Genomic DNA, 22,969 nt, shown 5'->3' on the forward strand with positions numbered 1-22,969 from the left:
TTCAGACCTGATATCTCTAAAATAAATGAGCATTTGTGATGAAGTGGACTGAACAAAGCTAGCTAACTATTTTTCTCCCTCTTGATATTCAGACTTGACCCTACTGATTTTCAAAATAACAAAGTATGGAGCCAGATGGCCTAGCTCATATCACATGAGAAGGGTCCAAGAGAGCAATTAGCTTGAAAATGTGGTGTGAAAAGTCTAGCAATTATATATTGTGAAAGTAATTGTTATTAAATTGCTATTATCAGCAAGAACACAATCAGGCCTCTGACATAAAACCAAGAAAACCTTCAAACAGAAACTATTTACCCATGAGGATTTGGAATGTTATCTATAGTTGGCTTAACTTGAAGTCAGCTACATTTTTGAGAGATGGAACAGGAATGAATTTAAGGGAGATTTAATCCTGAGGTTCTCTAGAAAGTTAGACCTGGTATTAATATCAAGGAAACTATTGCTTGAAGGACTAGAAGCCTCAAATTTTGGAAAATTTCAACTACAAAATATTTCTGGAAGATTTATAGGAAATTAAGATTTCTTCTGTCTGTCTTTTTTAAAAGAAAATTATTTCAACTGATATGCCCTCACAGATACCAGTTGCACAGACAGACTTGTTAGCTTTGTTATCAAATTATTCAAAGACCTTTTTCCTCTACTGAACAGAATTTCTGATGTGAAGCCACATTGAGAGGTGCCAGGCATTCTGGGTTCAAATCTGTTCCTGATGGTTTTTGATAGGAATTTTGATGCTTCCAAAATTCCAATTTTTGACATGCTGGTTCTTCCTTCTGAAACTGTGCTGATCTCCCACACAACTCATTCGTGATGATGGGATTTTTACAGTTGTGCCATCAAAACATGGTAGATCCCAAAGCTGATGTTCCCTAGTTAACATTGATTCAATTTTAAATGCTGCTTTTCAATTACTTGGTTATGTATCTGTGTGTCTGTTGGTGTTTAAATGAAGGAGTGTGGGAGATTTGATTTAGTCAGTTTATCTTGTCATTATTCAGTGATTCATTTCAATTGTCTATTGCACATCTATTTTCCCATGTTGGGAGACTATAAGTAAAGAACTAGCTTCGTAATGTCAAAGTTGTTGAAAGAGCTTTGGCGACCTCTTCTTCTAAAGTCCTTGGCATTGCGTTTTTCCAAACCCTTCCAATTCCAAAAGGAAGGACTTGTCATTCCAAACATACAGTGCTTTGTCAGTCAGCAGTTTTAACTTTACCTGAAGCAGTGTTACTTTGTTTATCTTTGTTAGTGTGGATTTACTTATATCTTGCTCGTTCTTCTTTGGAAATAAAAGGCTGAATAGTTAAAGTAATGAAAAAACTGTGTGGTGTCTTTTGGGAGGGGTGATTGGTTTGGGTTTCAGTTGTCATAGGATCATGTTCACTCTTTTGGAATTAGAGGTTTCTTGATGTTGGTTGTACATCGTAGGTAATGTTTTGCTCTTACTTAGTGCTGTTACTCCTTATGGTGTTTATTACCAGGATTGATGACTGTATTTCCCCATGTGTAATCTTCCTTTGTAGAATGTTAAGGCCTTAATGGGAGTAGAAAAGACTAAAGGATTTTGCCAGATTGTGGTGTCTCCTAACTTCAGAGATGGAATATCTTATTTGATTCAGTCAGCTGGTCTAGGAGGGATGAAGCACAACACGGTCCTGATGGCATGGCCACAGTCGTGGAAGCAGACAGAAAATCGTTTTTCATGGAAAAATTTTGTTGGTATGTGTTTACTGACTTTCTCCTATGCATTTGTAATACAACTATAACTAATGTATTTGCTGTGTGGAGGAAATATGATGCTGAACGTCCAGTGGACAATTGAATATTTCCCCACATCTGATTTCAAGTGGAGTGGATTTTCTCAGCCCTCAGTGTCTTCAACCATGGCTTCTCTTGTTCTTCTCCTAAGCAGGTTAGTCACTAAGCCCAGGATGTTTCACTCTTGCCTCAGCAGAATCTGGGAGCTTTTGAATTTAAACCAAAAACAAAAGCTATGAATGAAAACTCAGTTCTTGATGAAATGTGTTGTTTTTCCCTTGCAGACACTGTTAGAGAAACAACAGCAGCTCAGCAAGCACTGTTGGTGGCTAAAAACATTGACTTGTTTCCAACAAATCAAGAACGTTTTACTGAAGGAAATATAGATGTGTGGTGGATTGTTCATGATGGTGGTATGCTGATGTTACTGCCTTTTCTCCTTCGACAGCACAAGGTAAGGACAACAGAAAATGGCTGAGATTTCATTTTCTAGCAATGAATAGTTCTAAGATTTTTTTTTTTAATGAAATACTTTCACCTTGATAATTATGCATGGCGATAGCAATCACTGTCAAGAATTGTTATAATGTATCTTTTCGATAGGTTTGGAGAAAATGTAAAATGCGTATCTTCACTGTCGCTCAAATGGATGATAACAGCATTCAAATGAAGAAGGATCTTCAGACATTCTTATATCATCTTAGACTGAATGCTGAAGTGGAAGTTGTTGAAATGGTATGTTACTGATTTTCTTGGTGGGTGATTTTTTGTTGTTGTTGTTTTTTTGGGTTTTTTTTGTGCAATTGAGACTAAACTTGGGAAAAATAACTTAATATTTTTGAAACTAAGAGATGTTAGCCCAGATATAAAAAGGGAAAGACTGCAGTCCCACCAAGAGCAAGAAGATTTTTTTAAAGCAACATTTATTTTACCATGTTAATATGCTAGTGTATGTGGTAGTGAGCTTAATGGTTTTGCCAAGCAGTTGAGCCATTTTGATGTGTAATAATGCCTACTTTATTTATCTCCCTAGAGATAGTTCTGACACGTTATGAGTCAGTGACAACACAGATGACCGCTATAGATTTTTACATTGTATTTTAGCTTTGAGCTGATGTGAGAATACATGCTGGAGTTTATTCATAAATGCTTCTATTTGTGAACCTTTCTTACTGGTGAAAGGACAACATTATTTTGTCGCTCTAGGTCGTTTTTAAGAAAACAAGTGTGCACACATGCTCCAGTGGCAGCAATGCAGACGCAGTTTAAATAAGTGCTTTCAGCCCTTTCTCAATTCTGCAGCCTGGTTGGAACAGAACAATGGAAAGTCTGTTCCAAGTACCTCAAATTTAGATAATAATCACGTTCATTTTGGTCTAATAGGATAGTTCATTGTATAAGATTGCTGTTTGAAGGTGAAGTTTTAAGAATGAGGACAGAAATGATTGGTAATTATATGCTTGGGGATTACTCTACTCTAATACCATAAATCCAGGACTAAATAAATGCAAGAGTGAACATGGCCTAAACATTGTTCTTCTGAGTAGTACTTCTCTGATGTTTTTACTGCTAATCTCTTTTGCAGTTTGAAAACGATATTTCTGCATTCACATATGAGAAGACACTTATGATGGAACAGCGATCTCAGATGCTAAAACAGATGCAGCTATCAAAGAATGAAAGGGAAAGAGAGGTAGAGACTTCAGTTTGGCAAGATGTTCTGTGAAAAATCTGGAAGTAGTATTTCTTGGTTGTACCTTCTAATCAATTTCTAACCATTCAAAAGCTTTTATAACTGCTTTTTATATTAGTTTTTCTACAGCAAGTTTCACATGCAAAGTTAAAATAGTGGGTGAAGGGGAAGGAATTCCTTTTTTTACTTGAACAGATGTTTAGAGCTTTCCTGTTCTTGTTAAGATTAGTGCAAGTATTTACTAGCAAAGCATTTGAGCATCAGCATGGAATATATTCAGAGCGTTTTAAAACTCGACATATGTCAGTAGCTAAGGTTCGTGATTATTCAGCTGGGCTGATTAGCTTTGTTTGTGACTTTTCTTGTTCAATTCCTACCCACTGTTTTTTAGTTTCAGCATTATTTTTGATTGTTTTATGTATCAACTAACTTGTTTCTGGAGACAAAATTAGGCTAGCCTATAATCCTGTGATATCCACACAGGAATGTTACATTTGCTGCTCCCCTACTCTTACTGGTCCCTGGTTGTGTTTTGCACGTTGTAGTGACAAGCTTCATGCAGCTGTATTTTTCATGAATTTTTGTAACTTTTAAATATTTTTCTTTTGGCTTTTGTTTCTACCTCCTCATTTATTTTGTTAACTATCCTGTTATTGTGAACATCTTTTAGTGATGTAAAAGGTATTTAATGCTTTGGGTTTTATATCACTTAGTGATTTCTCTTCCATGACAAATAAGAGATCTCTACTGTGTTCAAGTGCTCATTTGTTATTTTTAACTGGATTTTTTTCTTGTGGCTATTGCTAACTGTAACTCATTTGATGCCTAAGGCTTTTTGGTGTTAATCCTACAAGTCCATTCAGTTCCTTTTTTTTTTTTTAATCTCTCCTTATTTATTCCTTTTTCTATTTCGCAGCATTTTTTTAAGGTTCCTAAAGATACCTTGTATTGCTACAACAATATGCTGCTATAAATCCTTTTTCTTCTCATCCATGTCACCATAGTTGTCTTTTGATCTGAGTCTGCCTAACATCTCTTCAGTAAAAAACAAACTCTCCTGTACTCCTTTACTCAATGTTATTAATTTTTTTTCTCATTTCTTTGTTGAACACTAGCATTTTTTCCAATGGAGTTTGTGTGATTAATCATCTACAGTAGGCTTTTAAGGCTTTAACTTTCCCATGAATGCTTCACAAGTAGCCCAGGGATGTAGTCTGTAGCATATAAATTGTAGTGGAGACAAAGTAATTTCTTTTCAGCTCTGTGAGTTGATTGGAATCAGCACTACTTCAGAGTATCATTTGCTTGGAAGTTTTTTCTGTTTTTAATCCCCTCCATGTAATTTTTTTTTATTACTTACTTTTGTGTGAATGTAGCCATCACTGTTATAGTTCTAGTTAGTTCCTTTACCTCAGGCAAGGTAAAATTTGAGATGTTCAAAATACCATTGAATTTATTTATTTCGTGATCTGAAGTAAAATCCTTGATAATTCCAAGAACATCTAGTACTTCTTGCCTTGTCCAAGGATAAAAGTCATATCCATCTGTTGTTTCTGATTAGCATATTTTAATCTACCTTGTTCTTTTGTATTTTCATCAGAAAATTTAGTTTAGTTATGCCTTTACTTCCTATGGAGTGACAAGTTGAGTATATGCATTCAGTGTGGCAGACTCCTTTATTAATCTGATAATCTTCTCTTAAATGAGCTGAGCCATCCCTTCCAGTTTTATGATGACCTCCAAAACATTTCTCATTTTTATCACTAGTTCAAATTAGAATTGCTTTTGTTTTCATCATCTGTCTCCAGACATTCAAACATAACCCTGATATTCCAGCTTTGAATGGTGCTTGTAGTTCTGTTTCCTGTCACCACCAAGATTAGTATTTTAACCTCACTTATGTGCTTGTACCTCTTCAAACGAGGCTCAAACTTTCGCAAAGAGGAGAATCTGATTTTGTACAATGTTCTCTTGCTATTTCTCTCATAAGCATGCTGTTATCCCTGAGGAATTACCCTCACCATCCCCTCGTGTCACTTTTTCTTTTTAAATGGAACTTTATTTGATCCTGCCCTTGGGTTTTCTTATGGAACCGGGACATGGAAACTCACTGGATTTTTGTTTCCTTTTTTGAGAAACTTGGTTGACTTGCTTCTGTTCAAGTGTAAATATAACACATGCCTGCAAAGCTTAAGATCTACAGACTTAGGTGCAACTGCCAGACATTTATTTATTTGACTTTGACAAGAGTGCTACAAAGGTGAAAGAAAATGTAGAGCCTTGGTCACTTCCTTGCTGCTCTTCCTGGCTGGCTTCCTTCTCCGTCTAGTTCTGATTAATGACTCTTGGGCCAGGCAGTGATATTGTTGGAGCTGTAAGAAGGCAGTCATTCATCCCACCACTACTTTGGGTTGTGCAGTGCAAGTGCTGTTGTGCAGACTGCTGCTGCTATGTAAGATTGGCAGCAATGTGAATGCCATTAAGGTGAGGATCACAATTATAATTTGTGAATCACTGAGAAATAAATTAATGATCAGAGTTTGAAAGCAGCTTTCTCATCTGCTTTTTTTTATGCTTTTGATAGTAATTGAATAAAATAAATTCATCTGAAACATCACATACGTTAAGGGATGTGACCCTCACAAACAAGTAAGTATTTGAGGTTCCCTTATAGACTAAAGGATTCGATTCACTTCATGTTTTCACACATCTCTGTAAAGAGACTTCATAACTAACTGCTAAACACTTCAAAAAGAGCCCCATAGTATATATAAACAAATGACATGTTTGTGAAGACAAAGCAAGTTTATGACAAGCTGCAGTACCAAATCTCATCCAGTTAAATGAAGACAATTTTTAGTTTGTATAATATGATCATATACTTTTCTGTAGACTTTGTCATTGGTAACCTTTTTGTCCCAGATTCAGAGCATCACTGATGAGTCTCGAGGCTCAATCAGAAGAAAAAGCTATTCCAGTCCACAGTCCATTGGCCAAGATGTGCAGGCACTGCTGACTAATGATTATCGAGAGGAGGAGGTAGTTGGAGATAGTACTGGCTAGATACATTTTCCTAGTGCAACACTTGAAGTGTCACTATTGCAAACTGAACTACAAATAAACAATTTGATCATTCATTGTTATGGAACATTTCTTCAGAAATTTTAATTTTACTATTTTTCTAAATTCATTGTCTTAATCTGTATTTTTTCCCTAGATGATGCTTCTGTGACATGAGATACATCCTATTTTTCTCACATTTATTTTCTGTAAAAGAAACAGATGTTTCTGAGAGTGCCTTTTTTTTTTAAGCCAGAAGCAAAGATACTTCTCTACCTTCTGTCTTTTAAGAAGTATTAATAGTGGGTATTTCATTAATAGCCATATTTCATGCTTTCACGAAGCATTACCTACTTTTATAGTTTCTATATTGAACTACGAAAGCTTCTCAGAGACTGTATATACTAGGGCTTTCTAAGGAGATTTCTATGCTTATTGACAAGTGATTAGCCCATAAGTGTCACTACAATTTTCTGCATGATGAGTTTGAAAGGAAATGGACTGATGTAATCAATGGTTTCGTTGTGCACTTGAAGTGTTGCTCATGTCTAAAGATGTGTGGCCTAGTTTGTAGAAGTGCTATATACCTTTGTATTTCCCTTTCTTTGTGAAGTATGAGAAGAATGTGTGGTATTCCATGCAATTAATTTGGTATCAAAGTAGCAGTAGCAAAAATGTACTCTTCTTATCTTTGCATTTTTATAAATGTGCTATAGGTCTAGAGTTTCTCTTGGCCTCACTGTCTTTCTAAAAATAGCAAAATTTCTTCCATTGAAGCATGGTTGTACTGAACACATCTTAGAGTTGTTAGTTTGAAATTCTAATTCCTTGCATACTGCTATATGGCACATATAGTATCTATGTGCATTTTTCCAGCCTCGTGATAGAACTGTATTTATAGCAGCTTCTGATTCATGTGCTTGACTTGTGATTTAATCTTCTGGGGAGATATAAAGACTATCAAACAAATAGATGCTTACGTGAATGTCAGAATTGAGCTCTAGGATTTGGGAATCCTCAAGGATAGGGACTAGGGAAATAACATAGGAAAAATACAACAATTCTTAGGCTTTTAAAAACAGCTGCAATTGCAGTTTGTGAATCACTAGGGGAATTGCTGTTCAGAGATATAAAGTTGTTTTCTCATCTGCTTTGATTTTATTCATGGTTTTGATTGTGACCTGAATGAAATGGATTCTTCTGAAATTGTCACTTATATGGAGGGACATGACCCTCATTAACATGTGAATAATTGAGGTTCCCAAATGGAACAGGAGCTTCAACTATGATTTAACAAGTCAACAAGAAGAGACTTCATATCTGCTAAAGATCTTTAAGAAACAAAAAAACTCCAACCCTCCTAGAATAGAACACCCCAGAACACACACAAAAAAAAAATCCTCCCCCATACCAATCAACTATGGACAAAGTATTATGAGGGAAAGTAAGTAAATAAAATTTTAAATATTTCTTTCCTCAAGAGGAGCAAGGAGAATTGGAAATGGAGAACGTAGAAGTGCATGTGGGAACCACAACATTGTGTTTTTGAGATTGATTTGAGTTTCTGCTATTATAAGGGAAGAGAGGGTCCCTTCATTGTTAGATTGGTTGCCTTTTGTTATGTAATATGCACTTGCATATAATCTAATGGAACATCGCTAGCTTTCAATTCAGCCAGGCCAATGTTGTGTTACTGGGATCATAAGAGCCATGCTGGTAGTTCAGCTAAAAGCATGGGAAATGGACGGTGTTTATGACAGTATCAGAGAAAATTATAACTGATGAAGAATGAGAGCACTGGCTTTTAAGTTTTTCACTGGCAAAAACCTCTGGTGTTTAATAAAGTACCCTCAGGCTGGATTCAACCTCACTTGAGTTCATTACAAAAATAACATCCTGACCCAAATGTAACCTTGCAAATATTAACACATTACTAAATTTTTACAAGCAGTTTAATTTCATGCTGAAGTCAAAACAGTCTGGTATTTGTTCACAAAGTAAGGTGTGGTTTTCTGTACCTTCTTTTGTTCCACTAGTGTGAAATTCCTTTTCAAAATTTTAATAATGTGTAATCTACAAATGTTCTTTTTGGCCGAATCTTGGGGTGACTGTTTTGTTTCCAGGCTCAGCTGATCCATGACAGAAACACTGCCTCACACTCTACTCTAGTGGTCAAATCAAGTGTGGCAACTGCTGTGCCAGAAAAAGTGCAAATGACCTGGACTAAAGAAAAGTTTGTAGCTGAAAAGCATAAAAACAAAGATTCAAATGTCTCTGGATTTAAAGATATTTTCAACATGAAGCCGTAAGTATACATGTGGTGTTTGGGGTTTTGTATTTGATTGTGTGCATTTTAGTGTGTGGTTTTTAGTTCTGGAGTTTGTGTTTTAAGAGATTCTGGTTTATTTAAAGATTGAGTACAAATGCGACCTTTCCGTGCACTTCACTGAAATGCCATCCTTCTGATATCCCTGGACTTGGGTGGAACAACAATGACTGTGAAGTCATTCACAAAAATGTTCTGAATGAAACTAAAATATGACAGACTTCAAGCTGTAAACTCAACTTCTGGATTGTATCAGAAAGCATATGTGTTAAAATACTCCTGTTTTTCTGTCTTCCTGAGGGTAACAAATTACTGTCTGTCATTTCCTCATCTCATTTATTGTGTTTTGGGGTAGAGAGAGTATCAAAGAAGCAGATAAGCTAAATGTCTTGAAAGAATCTGTTTTGGTTTTTGGGTGGAGTTTTGTTTTGTTTTTTTTGGATGGGTGGATGGTTGTTGGGTTGTGGGCATTTTTTTTTTTGTTTTTGTTTTGAAACGAAAATTGAACCTTTATTTTTTAAATTAAAGCCATATAAAATTTGTGCTTTTATATATACCTTGTTAGATTATTTCCTGTTAAAATGTTCCTTAATGACGTTTTATGAAATAGAATTCACTTCATAGATAGGAGCTACTTCCTATGTCAAGCCTGAGGTAGCAGACACAAAACCGATGACAGGAAAACATCAGCTTGTTTGCTTCCTAATGTTGTGATTCAAGCACACACGCATCTTTTCTGAGTTCTGGAAAAATACAGTTATAAGCACGGCCTAGACTATTTTCTGCACATGCTCAAAGCAAAACTGTGAATGTCTAGGGAAATTTTAATATCTAAAGGAAACATATCTTAAATCTAGGAACTGTAGACCGTGGAGGTAGAAGATACACTTAGAATCAGCATCTTAAAATCCTAAGTTGTTTTGTGGATTTGCTCTGCTTTCTTTAGAAACAGTTTCCCTTCTGCAAACTCCAAATGTTATCTTGCTTGTGCACTATTTTTGTTCTGGGCTGCATTATACTCTCATTCTTAGGGGCGGGGGGGTTGTTAATATACTGGAAATATTTCCTATTACTACTTTTGAATTGTATAAGACACAGACTTAAGATATTATTATTTTAAAAATACTATATGTGGCTGGAGTGGAAATTACAGTTCAAACTTGATGTGCCTCTCTGACACATTAATATCATTGAATTAAAAATGTACCTGATGACATAATTTTTTTTTTTTGTGCATTTGCTTCCGTTCCGTGTAGAGAATGGGGAAATCTGTAAGTCTAAATTTAATTTCATTTAAGCAGTGTAGGCTGTATTCCCTGGTTCTTGTTGTCTTGTACATTTTATGTGTGTTTCCTAAATCATGATTTGTAATGTATGTATTCTTTTGTACCTTGTTTTATATACTGTGATTTAGCATTTATTACTGAAAAATATTCTTCATTGTGACTCGTTAATGTTTTCTTCTAAATATTAGCAACTTTCCATTCAAGGTAAGTCACAGAACATGTATTAGTTTCCGTAAGAATGTAAAACTTGACAGTACTCCTCTGCAGCAGTGCAATATTTAGTTTTCTCATCAGCTATATTAAAAAGTGAATATAGCTTTGTTCTGGAAAAATAGCCCCCATTGTGATGTAACTACTTGGACAATAAGGATGAATTTGTTCATAAAGGGAACTCTTACACTTCATCAAATGCCAGTTCTTTCCTCCCTTCTATCAACCAATACATGTGTAGAAATAACATAAGTTCAGATATTCACTGAGTATGGCAGCATACAAAAATTAGACACTCCATCTCTGTTCTTGAGTGGAACTGACATGTGACTGCTCGGCTTTTTTTTTTTTTTTTTTTAGAGACCAATGTTTTCTTCATTTTGTCTATTTAACATATTGAGCTTCTTAAGAAAACTTAGAAACCTTACTTTATTTACCATGTATGATTTCAGTTCTACCAGTGCTTGAAGGCTAAATGAAGTTAGTTAGCTTCAGTTCACATTGTACACAATGTACCTTTAGTCAATTTGAGCCTTTATTTCAGTGCTGAATTCCTGCCCACTCATGAAATTTACACCGTCTATATTTCCTCTGTATTTTATCTTTACTTTAACAATGTTTCTACTTCAATATTTGTACCCTTCTTCAGTTATACACTGCTCATAAGTTGTTCTTTGGTCTTCTCTAGCTGCTGTTCTGCTTTTGAAAATTCAAGCTTCAATAATTCTTTTATTCTGTATATGTTTTTTATGGTTGATTCTTAAGACAGGTGGCTGCTGTGATAGAAGATCCCCTAGGAGGGACTAATGAACTTAGTTTTGGAAGTGTCATTATCTTGGGGGAGGATGCAGGGGGGAGGGGAAGAGAATAAGGTCTCTAGTGGCCCCTAAACTTCAGATAAAATGCCTCCCCCTGCCACCCCGCCAAATAACCCCTGCAAAATCAAGGATGAAGGTACAACATGAGACATGGTACTTCTGATAGGCTTTTCTTTTCACAGTAAAAAAAAAAAATGTAACTTAGTAGAACACAAGTATGTATGCTCCCAGCATTCTCAGTCTTTCTTGGTCCCTTATCATAGAATCATGGAATGGTTACGGTTGGAAAGGACCTTCAAAGGTCATCTAGTCCAACCCCCCTGCAAGAAGCAGGGACATCTTCCACTAGATCAGGTTGCTCAGAGCCTCATCCAGCCTGGCCTTGAATGTTTCCAGGGATGGGGCATCCACCACCTCTCTGGGCAACCTGCTCCAGTGTTCTACCACCCTCACTGTAAAAAATGTTTTCCTAATATCCAGTCTAAATCTACTTCCCTCTATTTTGAAACCATTACCCCTCATCCTATCACAACAGGCCCTACTGAACAGTCTCTCCTCATTGTTGTAGGCCCGTCATTATGTTTGACTATACCCATATCTGACTGCTGTTCTCTACTCTATACTTATTTATATAACATGAGGGTGACCCAATGTTGCTAGAAGATTCTAGGATTAAGTGTTGGTGTAGTCCCCTGAAATGAACTCGTAGTGGAATAAAGCTGTAATTCCTTCTGTAAATTTTGGCCTCCTAAGTGTTTTTCTTTTGGGAAGAGAGATCTCATTAACTTATATTGTTTACTTGAGCTGAAACAGTGCTGTAACTTTGATTCCTGTTAGTGGAATTCAAAAGATAGCAGTTTTGATGAGGCATTTCAGAGGACGTTTTATGTGCTGCTGCTGCTAACTTGCCAGTCCTCTCTGCCGTAGGGCAGTGTGTGAGCCCAGCTGAGTAGGGTACAGTTGTGCTTTTACTGTGAGACCACTGGTTGCAGTGCTAAGAAAACTGCACGGGATGGTGTGATCTAAGTGTACTAGTATCTCTGTTCTTGAGATGTGCTTCTGAGGTTATCTTTGAAGTGACTCACTTCACTTGTAAAGAATCTGCTTTTGGGCAACGGATCTTTTGGATAAATGGGCTTGGGCAGAGAGTGAATTTCTGTTGCACTGTAGTGTTTAATTGATTTCTGGTCTTGGCTAGCTTTACACAAATGGCAGTTTCTCAGCAACTATAAGGAAACCGTTCTTATTGTTCTTAAATCAATCATCCAAGGTAGATTCTAAAATAAGGAAATTTCTGAAGTCCTGGCAGTTTCTTCTTTGTGCGCACAAATTTACAATAATTACATTTGTGGATGCAATAAGCAAAGCATTATTTAATATTGGTAATGTAAGGGGAGAGGCTCAATCTCAGTTCCTTGTTTACTGCCTTACTCTTATGACATGAGAAGCTGGTCACTTCTTCAAAAATTCTATGCTGTTTCTGAATCTTCTTCACCAGGCTTATAGTAATTCTGTGATGTTTCCAAAGGAGCATGAGGGACATCTTGTACTGTACAACATACTGTAATGTTTCCATTGAATTCCTGTAATTCCTTGTTTGGAATTTCTTGTACAAATCCAGTTACTTTTTTAGATAATTCAATAAACTGAATTCTCAGTGTTTTTAACCAAATTTAATTTGTATTTTAAGTTAAGCTTTTGCTTCATCTTTGTAAAAGATAACTGATAATTAGAAGACTTGTGCATTTTGGCAATATGCTTAGAATTGCTTGAATTTCAGAGTTAAATGTTCTTTTCAAAAGATAAAAAAACCTCTTAAACCTAGGTATTGCATTTTCTCAAATCTATTTTGAATGTGTACCAATACTGATGTCTATTAGAATAGCTTATTCTATGTGCATATAGATTAAACTTATAAATTAAGATACTTAACATATAATTCAAATAAGTAAGTATTGTGACAATACTTAAATATATATATTTTTTTATGCTAGGAATCAGTCAAATGTGAGAAGAATGCACACTGCTGTGAAGCTCAATGGAGTAGTCCTTAATAAATCACAGCATGCTCAGCTGGTTCTCTTGAATATGCCTGGACCCCCTAAAAACAGAAAAGGAGATGAAAATTGTATCCTCTACTACATTGCTTCCATATTTATTGAAGTTGGGTGTTTGATTATTTTTTTGTTGTTGTTGTTATTGTTCCACTGTCTGCTTGTTGGGATAACCATTAGTAACCATGGTAAGCATAAGTTTGCCTTAAGAAAGCAACTTTTGATTCCAGAGAGTTTTAAGAAATGTTGATAGTGGTGGTGAAACAAAGAAGGTTGTTTGTTTTTGTTTTTCTTTTTTTTAAAAAAAAAAAGAATTGATGTAAAGCATTCCTGAACTTTGAACTTATTTTAAAAATATCTATTTTAACTTTCTGTAAGTGAATAAGGCAGAAATAGAAACTTCCCCCAAATTAGGTCTCACTTCCACTTGAGCAATGTTGTGGTTCTCCCAGGAAAACTGCTGCTCCAGTCTCCAGTGGGCAGTTCCCCAGATAGCAGATGGATTACATAATGGGACAGTAAAGGGTAACACGGGAAAACTCATTGATGAAATTGTTTAACTTTATTTTTGTATTATATGTCAGACTTCTTGAGATATTAGTGGCTGCTTTGTGTTTCTGAATAAATTCCTTGACTTAATGATACTTCAGACATGGAGTTTTTGGAAGTTCTGACAGAAGGTCTGGATAGAGTTCTCCTGGTCCGAGGCAGTGGACGTGAAGTAATCACCATCTACTCTTAATCTGTTTGCACATTTTGTTCAAACCATCCCCCCAGCGCTCCTCTCTCCCCACCCCCCACAATGTTATTTGCCATAATTTGACCAGCTTCATTAAGAGTTCTAGTGCATTGAAAATTACCTGCAAGCTGAAACTTCTGATGATGTGTTCTGGTTTTTTGTATTGAAAAGTTATATTTAAATTATATTTTAATAAGATAGATTTATGCCAAAAATATTTCTGTAGTGAATTAATAAATGGTGGATGGGTTAGGATATTTATATGTAGCATATTCTGACACTTGTTAAACTGTGGTGAAACACAAGAAAAGAAATGGTAATGCAATGGTATTTTTAAACATACTGAAAATGTAAACACATTTAGATTATTTTAATCTTTGTTCTGCATCTCAATGAAAGGGAAAGTTTTTAGGAAAAGTTGGCTTCCTCCCTTACCAAAATGCTGTGTTACTTCTGTTGGGATAAGTGCTGGTTCAGGAAACTTCATACAGAAATGTATTCATCCACGCAAATTTGTATATTATGTGTATAAAGTGTTACCCTGAAGTTCACAATCTGCCACACTTGTTTTAAATAACATTTCTCTATTTAAAATAACTTAGGTAGCTGAAGCCTCAAAGTGACAGTAACGGTAAATTGACAACTTGTGTGGGTTTTTTTATGAGCTACTAGCAGTTATAGTACATTACACAATTGTACCAGTGAAACCTAAGAGCATCCAACTCGTAGTAAGGCTATGATGCAGTAACTCCACGTGGTTGCAAATAGAATTGTAACAACTGATAAACCACAGCAGGATGGTTAATTAAGTGCAGTCTTTTGTTTTCAAATATTTATATTTTGAAAATGTATGTATTTGTGTGGTGTTTAAAATAAAATCTGCTTTTCTGAACTGAATGGGCTCTTAAGTGTCTTTCATTTGAAAATGCTGAGCAATTTAGTTTGTGCTCAATAGAAACTTTTTGCTTCTGTCAGAATTCTGCCTGGTTTTAGACACTGCTTAGTTTTGTAGATGATGTTTAAGACCTAAAGTGTTTGAGTATCAGAAGGTTGTTCTGCTCTAAAAAGAATGGTTTTAATTAAACATTTATGAACAACTTTTAATAACACAATCAACATTTCTGTTGCTCAGACTGGGACAGCAGTGATGCAGGGTCCAAATACGTGACTGGGCTCAAGGGCAGTGCCTTTATCACAGTGCTCTCAGGCAAAGTGAAAGTTATAAATGGTAAAAGCTGAAAGCAGCTGTTAAGAATCCCTGTAGTTTGATGCACAGCAACAGAGGGAACACAAAGATAATCAGAGGACGCAGTGAACTTCAGCTGGCTCTCGAACACACCAAAAGGCACCAGATGGGCACCCATAGACCATTGGATGTGGGTGTAGATTTAGGTTTGGGATTAGATTATGTTTATGTATAGGCATGCCAGAGGTACCCTAGGGGTACACCAAAGGCATTCCAGAGGGCCTTGGGCACACTGAAAGACACATGGAGGCCCTGTGTACTGACCAGAAGGCAAGTGAAGGTGCTAGAATTGCACAGCATATCAAGAAGTGCACAAAAACACATTCTCAAACCACTGAGAAGATAAATGCAATCAGATACCCCTCCCCAGTGCACTCCAAATGACTCTTGGCTTCTCCTAGAACACAATAAAAGGTTCCTGGAAGGTAATGGTGTGGGGCCATCAGCCAGCATTCGTAGACAACTGTGGGTGCCAGGCAGTCTGGCGTGCACAAAAAGTCACTCAAAAGTCCTGGTTCACCTCAGAAGCACTCTGAGAGCAGTGGGGAGCACAGAAAGCCCATGATATGTTTCTGGTGTGCTTGGGACAGCTCTCAAGATATGCCTTGAGCACAGCAAAAGGCTTTCTGAAGTCATGATGCATAGCCAAACTTACTGGTGTTATAGTTTATCTGTCCTCTTTGTCCAATTAAATGACAGAGATTGGCCAATTAAAAATTTGGTTTATTAAAGCAAACGACCAGTAAGCAAAACAGCACTGGGTGGCCAGGGAGTCTCCTGCTCCGCCAACGGCACGCACCGAGGTAGCAAACCGTCCCATTCTTATACAGTAAAACAATGAATATTTTGTTGACGCTTATAGATATTCATTACCTAAACCCGCCTACTATCACTTTGTATGTTAATGAGCTTATCAGTCCTTCGCGCTTACGCAAATTCTCCCAGGAATTGTGGGTGAGGGTCTTCGGGGGTCTTTTGGGAGAAGGCCGTAGGTCTTCTTCATGGTGTACTTTTCACCTTTGCCTGGAATGTGCTGATCCTACAAGTTGGCAGTGTCCTTATCAGTCTGGGCCGATTCATGTCCTTGTTAACCACCTGTTTTCCTTGAGCAAGGAGATTTATGTGATGGATGCCATCCTATTTTCGAATCCTTGCTCCTCTTAATCACTCCCTCAAGATAATGTGAGACTGTTTCTCACTCATGAAAACAGACTTCCCCTTCCCACTAATTGCTTCTTCAGACTATATGGTTAGAAAGTTACTGGTTTTACACCCTTCGTCTTCATGAGCCCCTCCCCTCCCTTTCGCAGTCCTGCATGCCGTTTTTACATAGCGGGATGCCTGTGGCCAACCTTGCATACTTTATGTAAATTTCCATTGTTCTGACAAGGTTTGATGAACAAACAGTTCACAGTTTATCACAATCCCGCCTTTTTCTTTTCACCATTTTGTTCATCAAATCGCTTAAGCGCCTGCTGGCTCAAAATGAAACTCTCCTCCACCTCCGGTATTCCTCCCAAATGTTTATACTTGGCTCTTATAAACATCAAATGAGCTGCTTCTAATCTGTTTTTTACAATTGTAACTACTCTATTGAATATACAGGGTCCAAAAGTTAATACCAGTATCAATGTAATTAAGGGTCCTGCAACGGTAGATAGTAATGTGGTAAGCCAAGGAGAGTGGTTAAACCAGGACTCGTACCAGCTTTGTTGCATTTCTTGTTCTCGTTTTCGTCTTTCTAGGCCTTCCCGAAGTTTTGTCATAGTACCCTTTACAATACCTGTGCGATCAGCTTATACACAACATTGTTCTCCCAAGGCAGCACATAGCCCACCTTGTTGTAAAAACATTAAATCTAACCCCCTTTGGTTTTGTAGCACCACCTCTGATAATGATCTAACAGATTTTTCCAAGGCAGTTATTGATTGTTCAATTCTTAACAAGTCTTCATCTACCGCTGTTCTAAGTGATTGAAATTTCTGATTTTGTTGGACCAATGATGTTATTCCTGTGCCTGCACCTGTTGCTTCTACAGCTATCAAAGTGGCTACTGTCAAAGCCGTAAAGGTGAATGGTTCTCGTTTTTGTAAGTGGTGACTCTGGGTATTCTGGTTATTATGCACAAATTCCTCAGGGTGGTATATGATCCGGGGGATTATCATCACTTGGAGGCAATATTCCTCGTATTCGTTGAACAATTTAAGAGATAAACAGGGAGTGATTCCAGTTTTGGAGCAGATCCATTTGGTGTTACAGGCTGGTATTAGCCAATCAGCAGGGGGCTTCCCTTTTAGGGAAGCTTTTATCTTGCATAATTTATTTTTCTCTGGTGGTACATTCCCAATACACCTCCCTTGTCCTGATACATATTGCATCGTCAGGCCTGGTTTTCGACCTTCAGAATCCCATAAACATTGTATTGGGTTTGAACCATTTACCCTTTTCGCCTTTGAGTGGATGCCTGTTGCCTCATAGAAGGGAGGTCTAATATCATAACACAACCAGCAATGTTTTGTCATATTTGGGTATGTGTGGTTTAATACCAGATAACTGGCTTGCATCAGTTTCCAAAGGGAATTATCCTCAAAATTTTTGTCAGGTGTTTGGGTGGTTTGGGTATTATTTATCAAAGGAACCATGGTTATATCGTTCTCTATTTTCTCATCCCAACTATCAGTCAGTACCTGGTTGGGACCTATTGGTAATGGATCATTCAGGATTACTTCCTTTTTTATAAGAATTAGACTCCCAGGATCTCTTCCGGCCACAGATAGTCTTATTCCCCAAGTCTTTCCCGCTAACCATGAGGTGTCTCCTGGATTTAGTATTGCTATATTTATATATTGGCAAATTCCCCCACCAGGGGTTCTGCCACATCCTATGCCTATGTAATTATATCTTGTCGGGGCTTTACATCCTAATGGTTCCCAGATTACTTTCAGATTCTTATTGGGGAAAGGTGGGTTCCAACTTCCCCCTGTTATGGTCTCACAACCCCAGTATGTGCAATAGTACTGATTGGTACTATTGCAATATCCTTTCCCTGGATTAGATGAAGGACACATATAGTAATCTGTTATCCTTTTACTACACCAGTATGGGCTTAAGCTTCCTACCGTTACATTAAAGTTAGGAGCTCCGGATGTGATTACGGTCTGAATTACCTGTTGGTCTTCCCATCTACTTAAGCTCCATTTAAAAGGTTGGTGAGGGTTTCCACTTCCCTTTTCTGGTAGGATCATTATTATCCAAAACAAATTCAGAATGAAGGAAAGTGCTGGCCCCATGATCTTTGTCTCCTTAATTTTAATTCCAAATTTCTGCTGCGGGAGTGACCGAATGATTTCTCTCTCTGAATATCAGAGTTGGGTCAAAAGAGTCCGCGCTCTCATGATAGAGGAGGTTGTATATTAATCCCCACCCTGTTACGCCTCTGCCTCCTTCGCCTACTCTTTTGCTTAGAGCAGCGAGGCTTATTATCTTCTCGGCAGCAGTCGTAGTCTTCAGGGGCGCCTCCTTTTCTTATCACCCAATCTCTGTTTATTGCAATGCATGGTGCAAAATGCTTTTACCAGTCAGTAGCATGATCCCGCTTAAATAGGCCAAATTGGGTCAGTTAAGATGACTAGGGCAAATATGAACTATGTGACACATCACTTTCCTTAAAGGATCATATATAATGAAAATTAGAATTACAACTACAGTTCTGATTTCAGTATAGTCCTTACGTATCCATGTATTTTCCAGGTCTCCAAGTGTCGTTCTTCTGCAAAAAAAAAGGTTAACAAGCGAAGCGTCTCCACCTTACCGATATATATTAATTGCTCAGTTCAATTTATTAGTCTCTCTTTTTCTTCGCAGGTATTCGGGTCTCCAGAGCTCTCCCACTGCTCCTCAGAGATGGGTCCTTTTACCCAGCTGGCATGGGTCCACCCCCGTTCAGCAGTCTGGATGGCGGTTTCTGTAGTAAGTGAAACAAAATGTGAACAAACAGTTCACTTTTTATCACACTGGTACACCACTACAGGTATCTTAGGGTTAGAGTTAGCATTAGGCTTGGACAATGATGCCTCTGTGTCTTACCTGCTTTATTCAGGGCGCTTCCAGTGATTTATGTGTAGCTGGGGAACCTCCAAATGTTTTTCACTGAAATCTGCATCTTGGGTCTCTGCTTGCTTTCAGTTGCTTTCTAATTGCCTTTCCTCTCATGAGCAGGACTGAGAACACCACCAGGCCTACAATCACTGGGCCTCTGCACTTTCCTGGGTGACTAGCAGGCTAGCGTTTAACATCAACTGTGCCCAGCTCCAACAGGAAAAAAGGCCTCCAAACAGGGAACATCAGACAATTGCTCCCACATGAAAAGTGCCAGCACTGAAAGCTCTTACTGTGCCTCATCTTCCCTTGGCAGCACATCTGCAGGCCCACAAACATTGTGAGTTGGTTAGTTTAATAATAGCCAACAGCTGGCATCATGCAACCCAATTAGCCAAAAGGCTATTTCATATCATGTGACAGCATGCTCTCTAAATTGACTACTTTGATGAGGGGAGGTTGCTGCTATTCAGGAGGAAGCTGGGTATCAGGATTCAGCATGAGCTATGGTACAGTAAATTATGTGCTTAAGTCTTTCCCGTTAGAGGTTTTTTTTTTGGTTTACCATCCCTGTTTTGTTTTCCTCTGTTGTTCTCCTAGACAGTTTTTATCTCAACCCATGAGTTTTGCGTTCTTTTCTTTTTCAACACTTCTACATGTCCCACCACAAAAGGCTGTGAGGGGGGAGCGAGTGACAGACTGTGTGTTATTTCAGCAGCTGAGTGGGGCTAATACTACATGAGCCTTCTTGGGTGACCAGCTGTCCAGTGTTTACTCTCGCTTCAGCTCAGCTCTAAAAAGGAAAAATGGCCTGAAAACAACAAACACCAGAGGATTGTTCTGATACTACAAGTGCCAGCACTGAAAGCTGTTCCTGGTCCTCACCTTCCCTTGGCAGCACATCCAGAGGCCCACAAACATTGAGGCTCTGTGCTTTCCTGGGCGACTGACTGTCCAATAGTTACTCTCACTTCTGCCCATCTCTAAAATGGAAAAATAGCTACAAAGCTGCAAATGTCAGACTATTGTTTCCACAGAAAAAGTGTCAGTACTGAAAGCTCTTGCTACTCCTCACTTTTCCTTGGCAGTGCACCTACAGGCTTACAAACACTGGGGCTCTGCCCTTTTCTGGGTGTCTAGTGGTCCAATGTTTACTCTCTCCTCATCCCAGCTCAAAAATGCAGAAATGACCTCACAATAGTGAACGTCGGATGATCACTCCCACACAAAATGTGCCAGCACTGAAAGGTTTTGCTGGTCCTCACCTTCCTGTGGCAGCACATCTACAAGCCCACAAACATTGAAGGTCTTTGCTTTCCTGAGCAATGAACAGTCCAACATTTCCTCCTCCCTCAGCTCTAAAATGGAAAAAATGGCCTCAAAGCTATTGAGAGCAGTAAAGCAAATCGTACAATATGTCCACCCAGTAGTAGCGAATCCTTATACTCTGTTGACCACAACTAAGGAAACAGATCAATGGTTTACTGTATTGGATTCAAAGGATGCCTTCTTTTGCATCCCTTTGGAAGCTAAAAGTGAAAAGATAATTGCCTTTGAGTGGGAGAACCCACGGAGGACTGGCTGAAAGACTCAATTGTGCTGGACTTTTCTTCCATAATCCAACCATCTTTGGAAATCAATTAGCAAAAGAATTGGAAGGCTGGCAAAAGGAATATCCAGAAATAACCTTATTACAGTATGTGGACGATATCCTTTTGGGGGTGCAGACACAGAAGGACTCTATACAGTATACCATTGACCTTTTGAATTTTCGAGGAGCAGCAGGATATCGAGTGTCAAAGAAGGAGGCACAAATAACAAACCGTGGCTTACTGAAGCCTTGGTGCAGAAAGAAAGGAGGCAATCTGCCTGGAACCGTTATCTAAACAAGACCGGATGGCATTTCTGGGAACAGCCGGATGGTGTCGCCTGTGGATTTTGGACTGAGTGCAAAACCATTGTATGAAGCTGTAAAGGGTACAGGAAAACTTCTTGTATGGACCCCAGAATGTCAGCAGTTAAAGCAAACCTTGATGTCTTCACCCACATTAGGACTTCCCAATTTGGAGAAAAGTTTTGAGCTTTTTGTTAATGAGAGACAGCATGTTGCACTGTTGAGTCCTAACTCAAAAGCCTGGATCCTGGAATAGACCAGTAGGTTAAGTTTCCAAAAACTTAGATCAAGTAAGTAAAGGATGGCCATCATGTTGAAGTCCTGTTGCTGCAACTGTGTCGCTCATCCAAAAAGATAGAAATTTGACTTTGGGACAGAAAATAATAGTACAGGTGCTATGCAGTGTTTGGTAGATACTAGCCAAGGCTCAGCACAGTGCAGTTAGTTGTGCCTCTTCAGAACAGCCACATCTTTTCTTCAAATATTCTGTTACTTTAGTTGTTCAGGAATAAAATTCAAAACCACGGGAGGTGAGAAGTTCTCTAGATACCTGTCCATCTTCTCCCACATGCCATGTCACACATGACTATCTCACCTCAGAGCAGATCTCTGGGTGGTATTCTTAAAAACTGCTTTTGTAACCATAAACAAGACCTGACACACATTCAAGAGACACAGCAATAACATCACTCTGGCTTGAATATTCCCAGGATATTCAAAGTTCTCAAAATCTGTTATAACTATCCTGGAGGTGAAAGGGTTGGGGAGAAATCATCCACATACAGATACCAGCTTATCTTTAAGGCCATTGATGTTGCCATGTAATAAATTGATATTGCATGGTAAAACAAAATGATAATTGTCATCATTTTCCCTGAGGTAATAAACAGTGCCACTGGGAACACATAGTACATTTAAGAACGTATATTACACAACAACAAGACCAGCAACTAATAACCAATATAATAATAACTGTGTATAACAGATTTTGTTTCAAGCCACTCTAGTCAGATCTGTAGTTTCTCAACCCTTCATGGCCCCACACTGGGCACCAAAAGAACTGTTGTGGTTTAGCCCCATTCAGTTGCTAAAACACCACCGCCCCTGCTATATTCCTTACATGCACCACAGGGACTTTTTCTCTTTCTACAGTATGTAAAAGTTCTGATTGGGTAGGGCCAGCTTGATTGGTGTATCCTCAAGTGATGCTTAACCAGGTGGCTTTTGCTAAATGTGTGTCTCAGTTTTTGAAGGATCACCACTCACTGTTCTCAGTGTACTTTTCAGCACTCCATTGTACTGTTCAATCTTTCCAGAGACTGGTGCGTGATATGGGATGTGATGTATCCACTCAATGCCATGGCCTTTGGCCCAGGTGTCTATGAGGTTGTTTTGGAAATGGGTCCCATTATTTGATTCAATTCTTTCTGGGATGTCATGTCGCCATAAGACTTGTTTATCAAGGCCCAGGACGGTGTTCTGGGCAGTGGCATGGGGCACAGGATATGTTTCCAGCCATCCAGTAGTTGCTTCTACCATTGTAAGCACATAGCGCTTGCCTTGGCAAGTTGGTGGGAGTGTAATACAGTCGGTTTGCCAGGCATTCCTATATTAACGGTCCTCCATGCCAAGGAGACTTTAACTGCTTGGTTTGCTTAATTGCAGTACGTTTCACATTCATGGATAACCTGTGCAATAGTGTCTACCGTCAAGTCCATCTGTCAATCACGAGCCCATTTGTATGTTGCATCTCTTCCCTGATGGCC

General features: G+C 38.3%; 1 protein-coding gene across 2 annotated transcripts in view; it reads left to right on the plus strand.

Annotated features, from left to right (window-relative positions):
• SLC12A7 (solute carrier family 12 member 7) overlaps nucleotides 1-14,862 on the plus strand; it is a 67,982-nt gene extending 53,120 nt beyond the window's left edge. Inside the window, exons 18-24 of one of the 2 annotated variants that reach the window (XM_086743076.1) lie at nucleotides 1,545-1,740; nucleotides 2,064-2,233; nucleotides 2,383-2,514; nucleotides 3,365-3,472; nucleotides 8,656-8,837; nucleotides 13,167-13,300; nucleotides 13,877-14,862. In XM_086743076.1, coding sequence (XP_086599202.1) covers nucleotides 1,545-1,740; nucleotides 2,064-2,233; nucleotides 2,383-2,514; nucleotides 3,365-3,472; nucleotides 8,656-8,837; nucleotides 13,167-13,300; nucleotides 13,877-13,968 — 1,014 coding nt within the window. In that variant the 3' untranslated portion in view covers nucleotides 13,969-14,862. Of the gene's footprint in view, nucleotides 1-1,544; nucleotides 1,741-2,063; nucleotides 2,234-2,382; nucleotides 2,515-3,364; nucleotides 3,473-8,655; nucleotides 8,853-13,166; nucleotides 13,301-13,876 lie in introns of those variants that run through there. The other variant, XM_086743077.1, reaches the window with a different exon arrangement.
• Nucleotides 14,863-22,969: the final 8,107 nt, after the last annotated feature.

The sequence above is a fragment of the Chlamydotis macqueenii genome, chromosome 2 (assembly GCF_036417535.1).
Source record: "Chlamydotis macqueenii isolate bChlMac1 chromosome 2, bChlMac1.mat, whole genome shotgun sequence".
NCBI lineage: Eukaryota > Metazoa > Chordata > Aves > Otidiformes > Otididae > Chlamydotis > Chlamydotis macqueenii.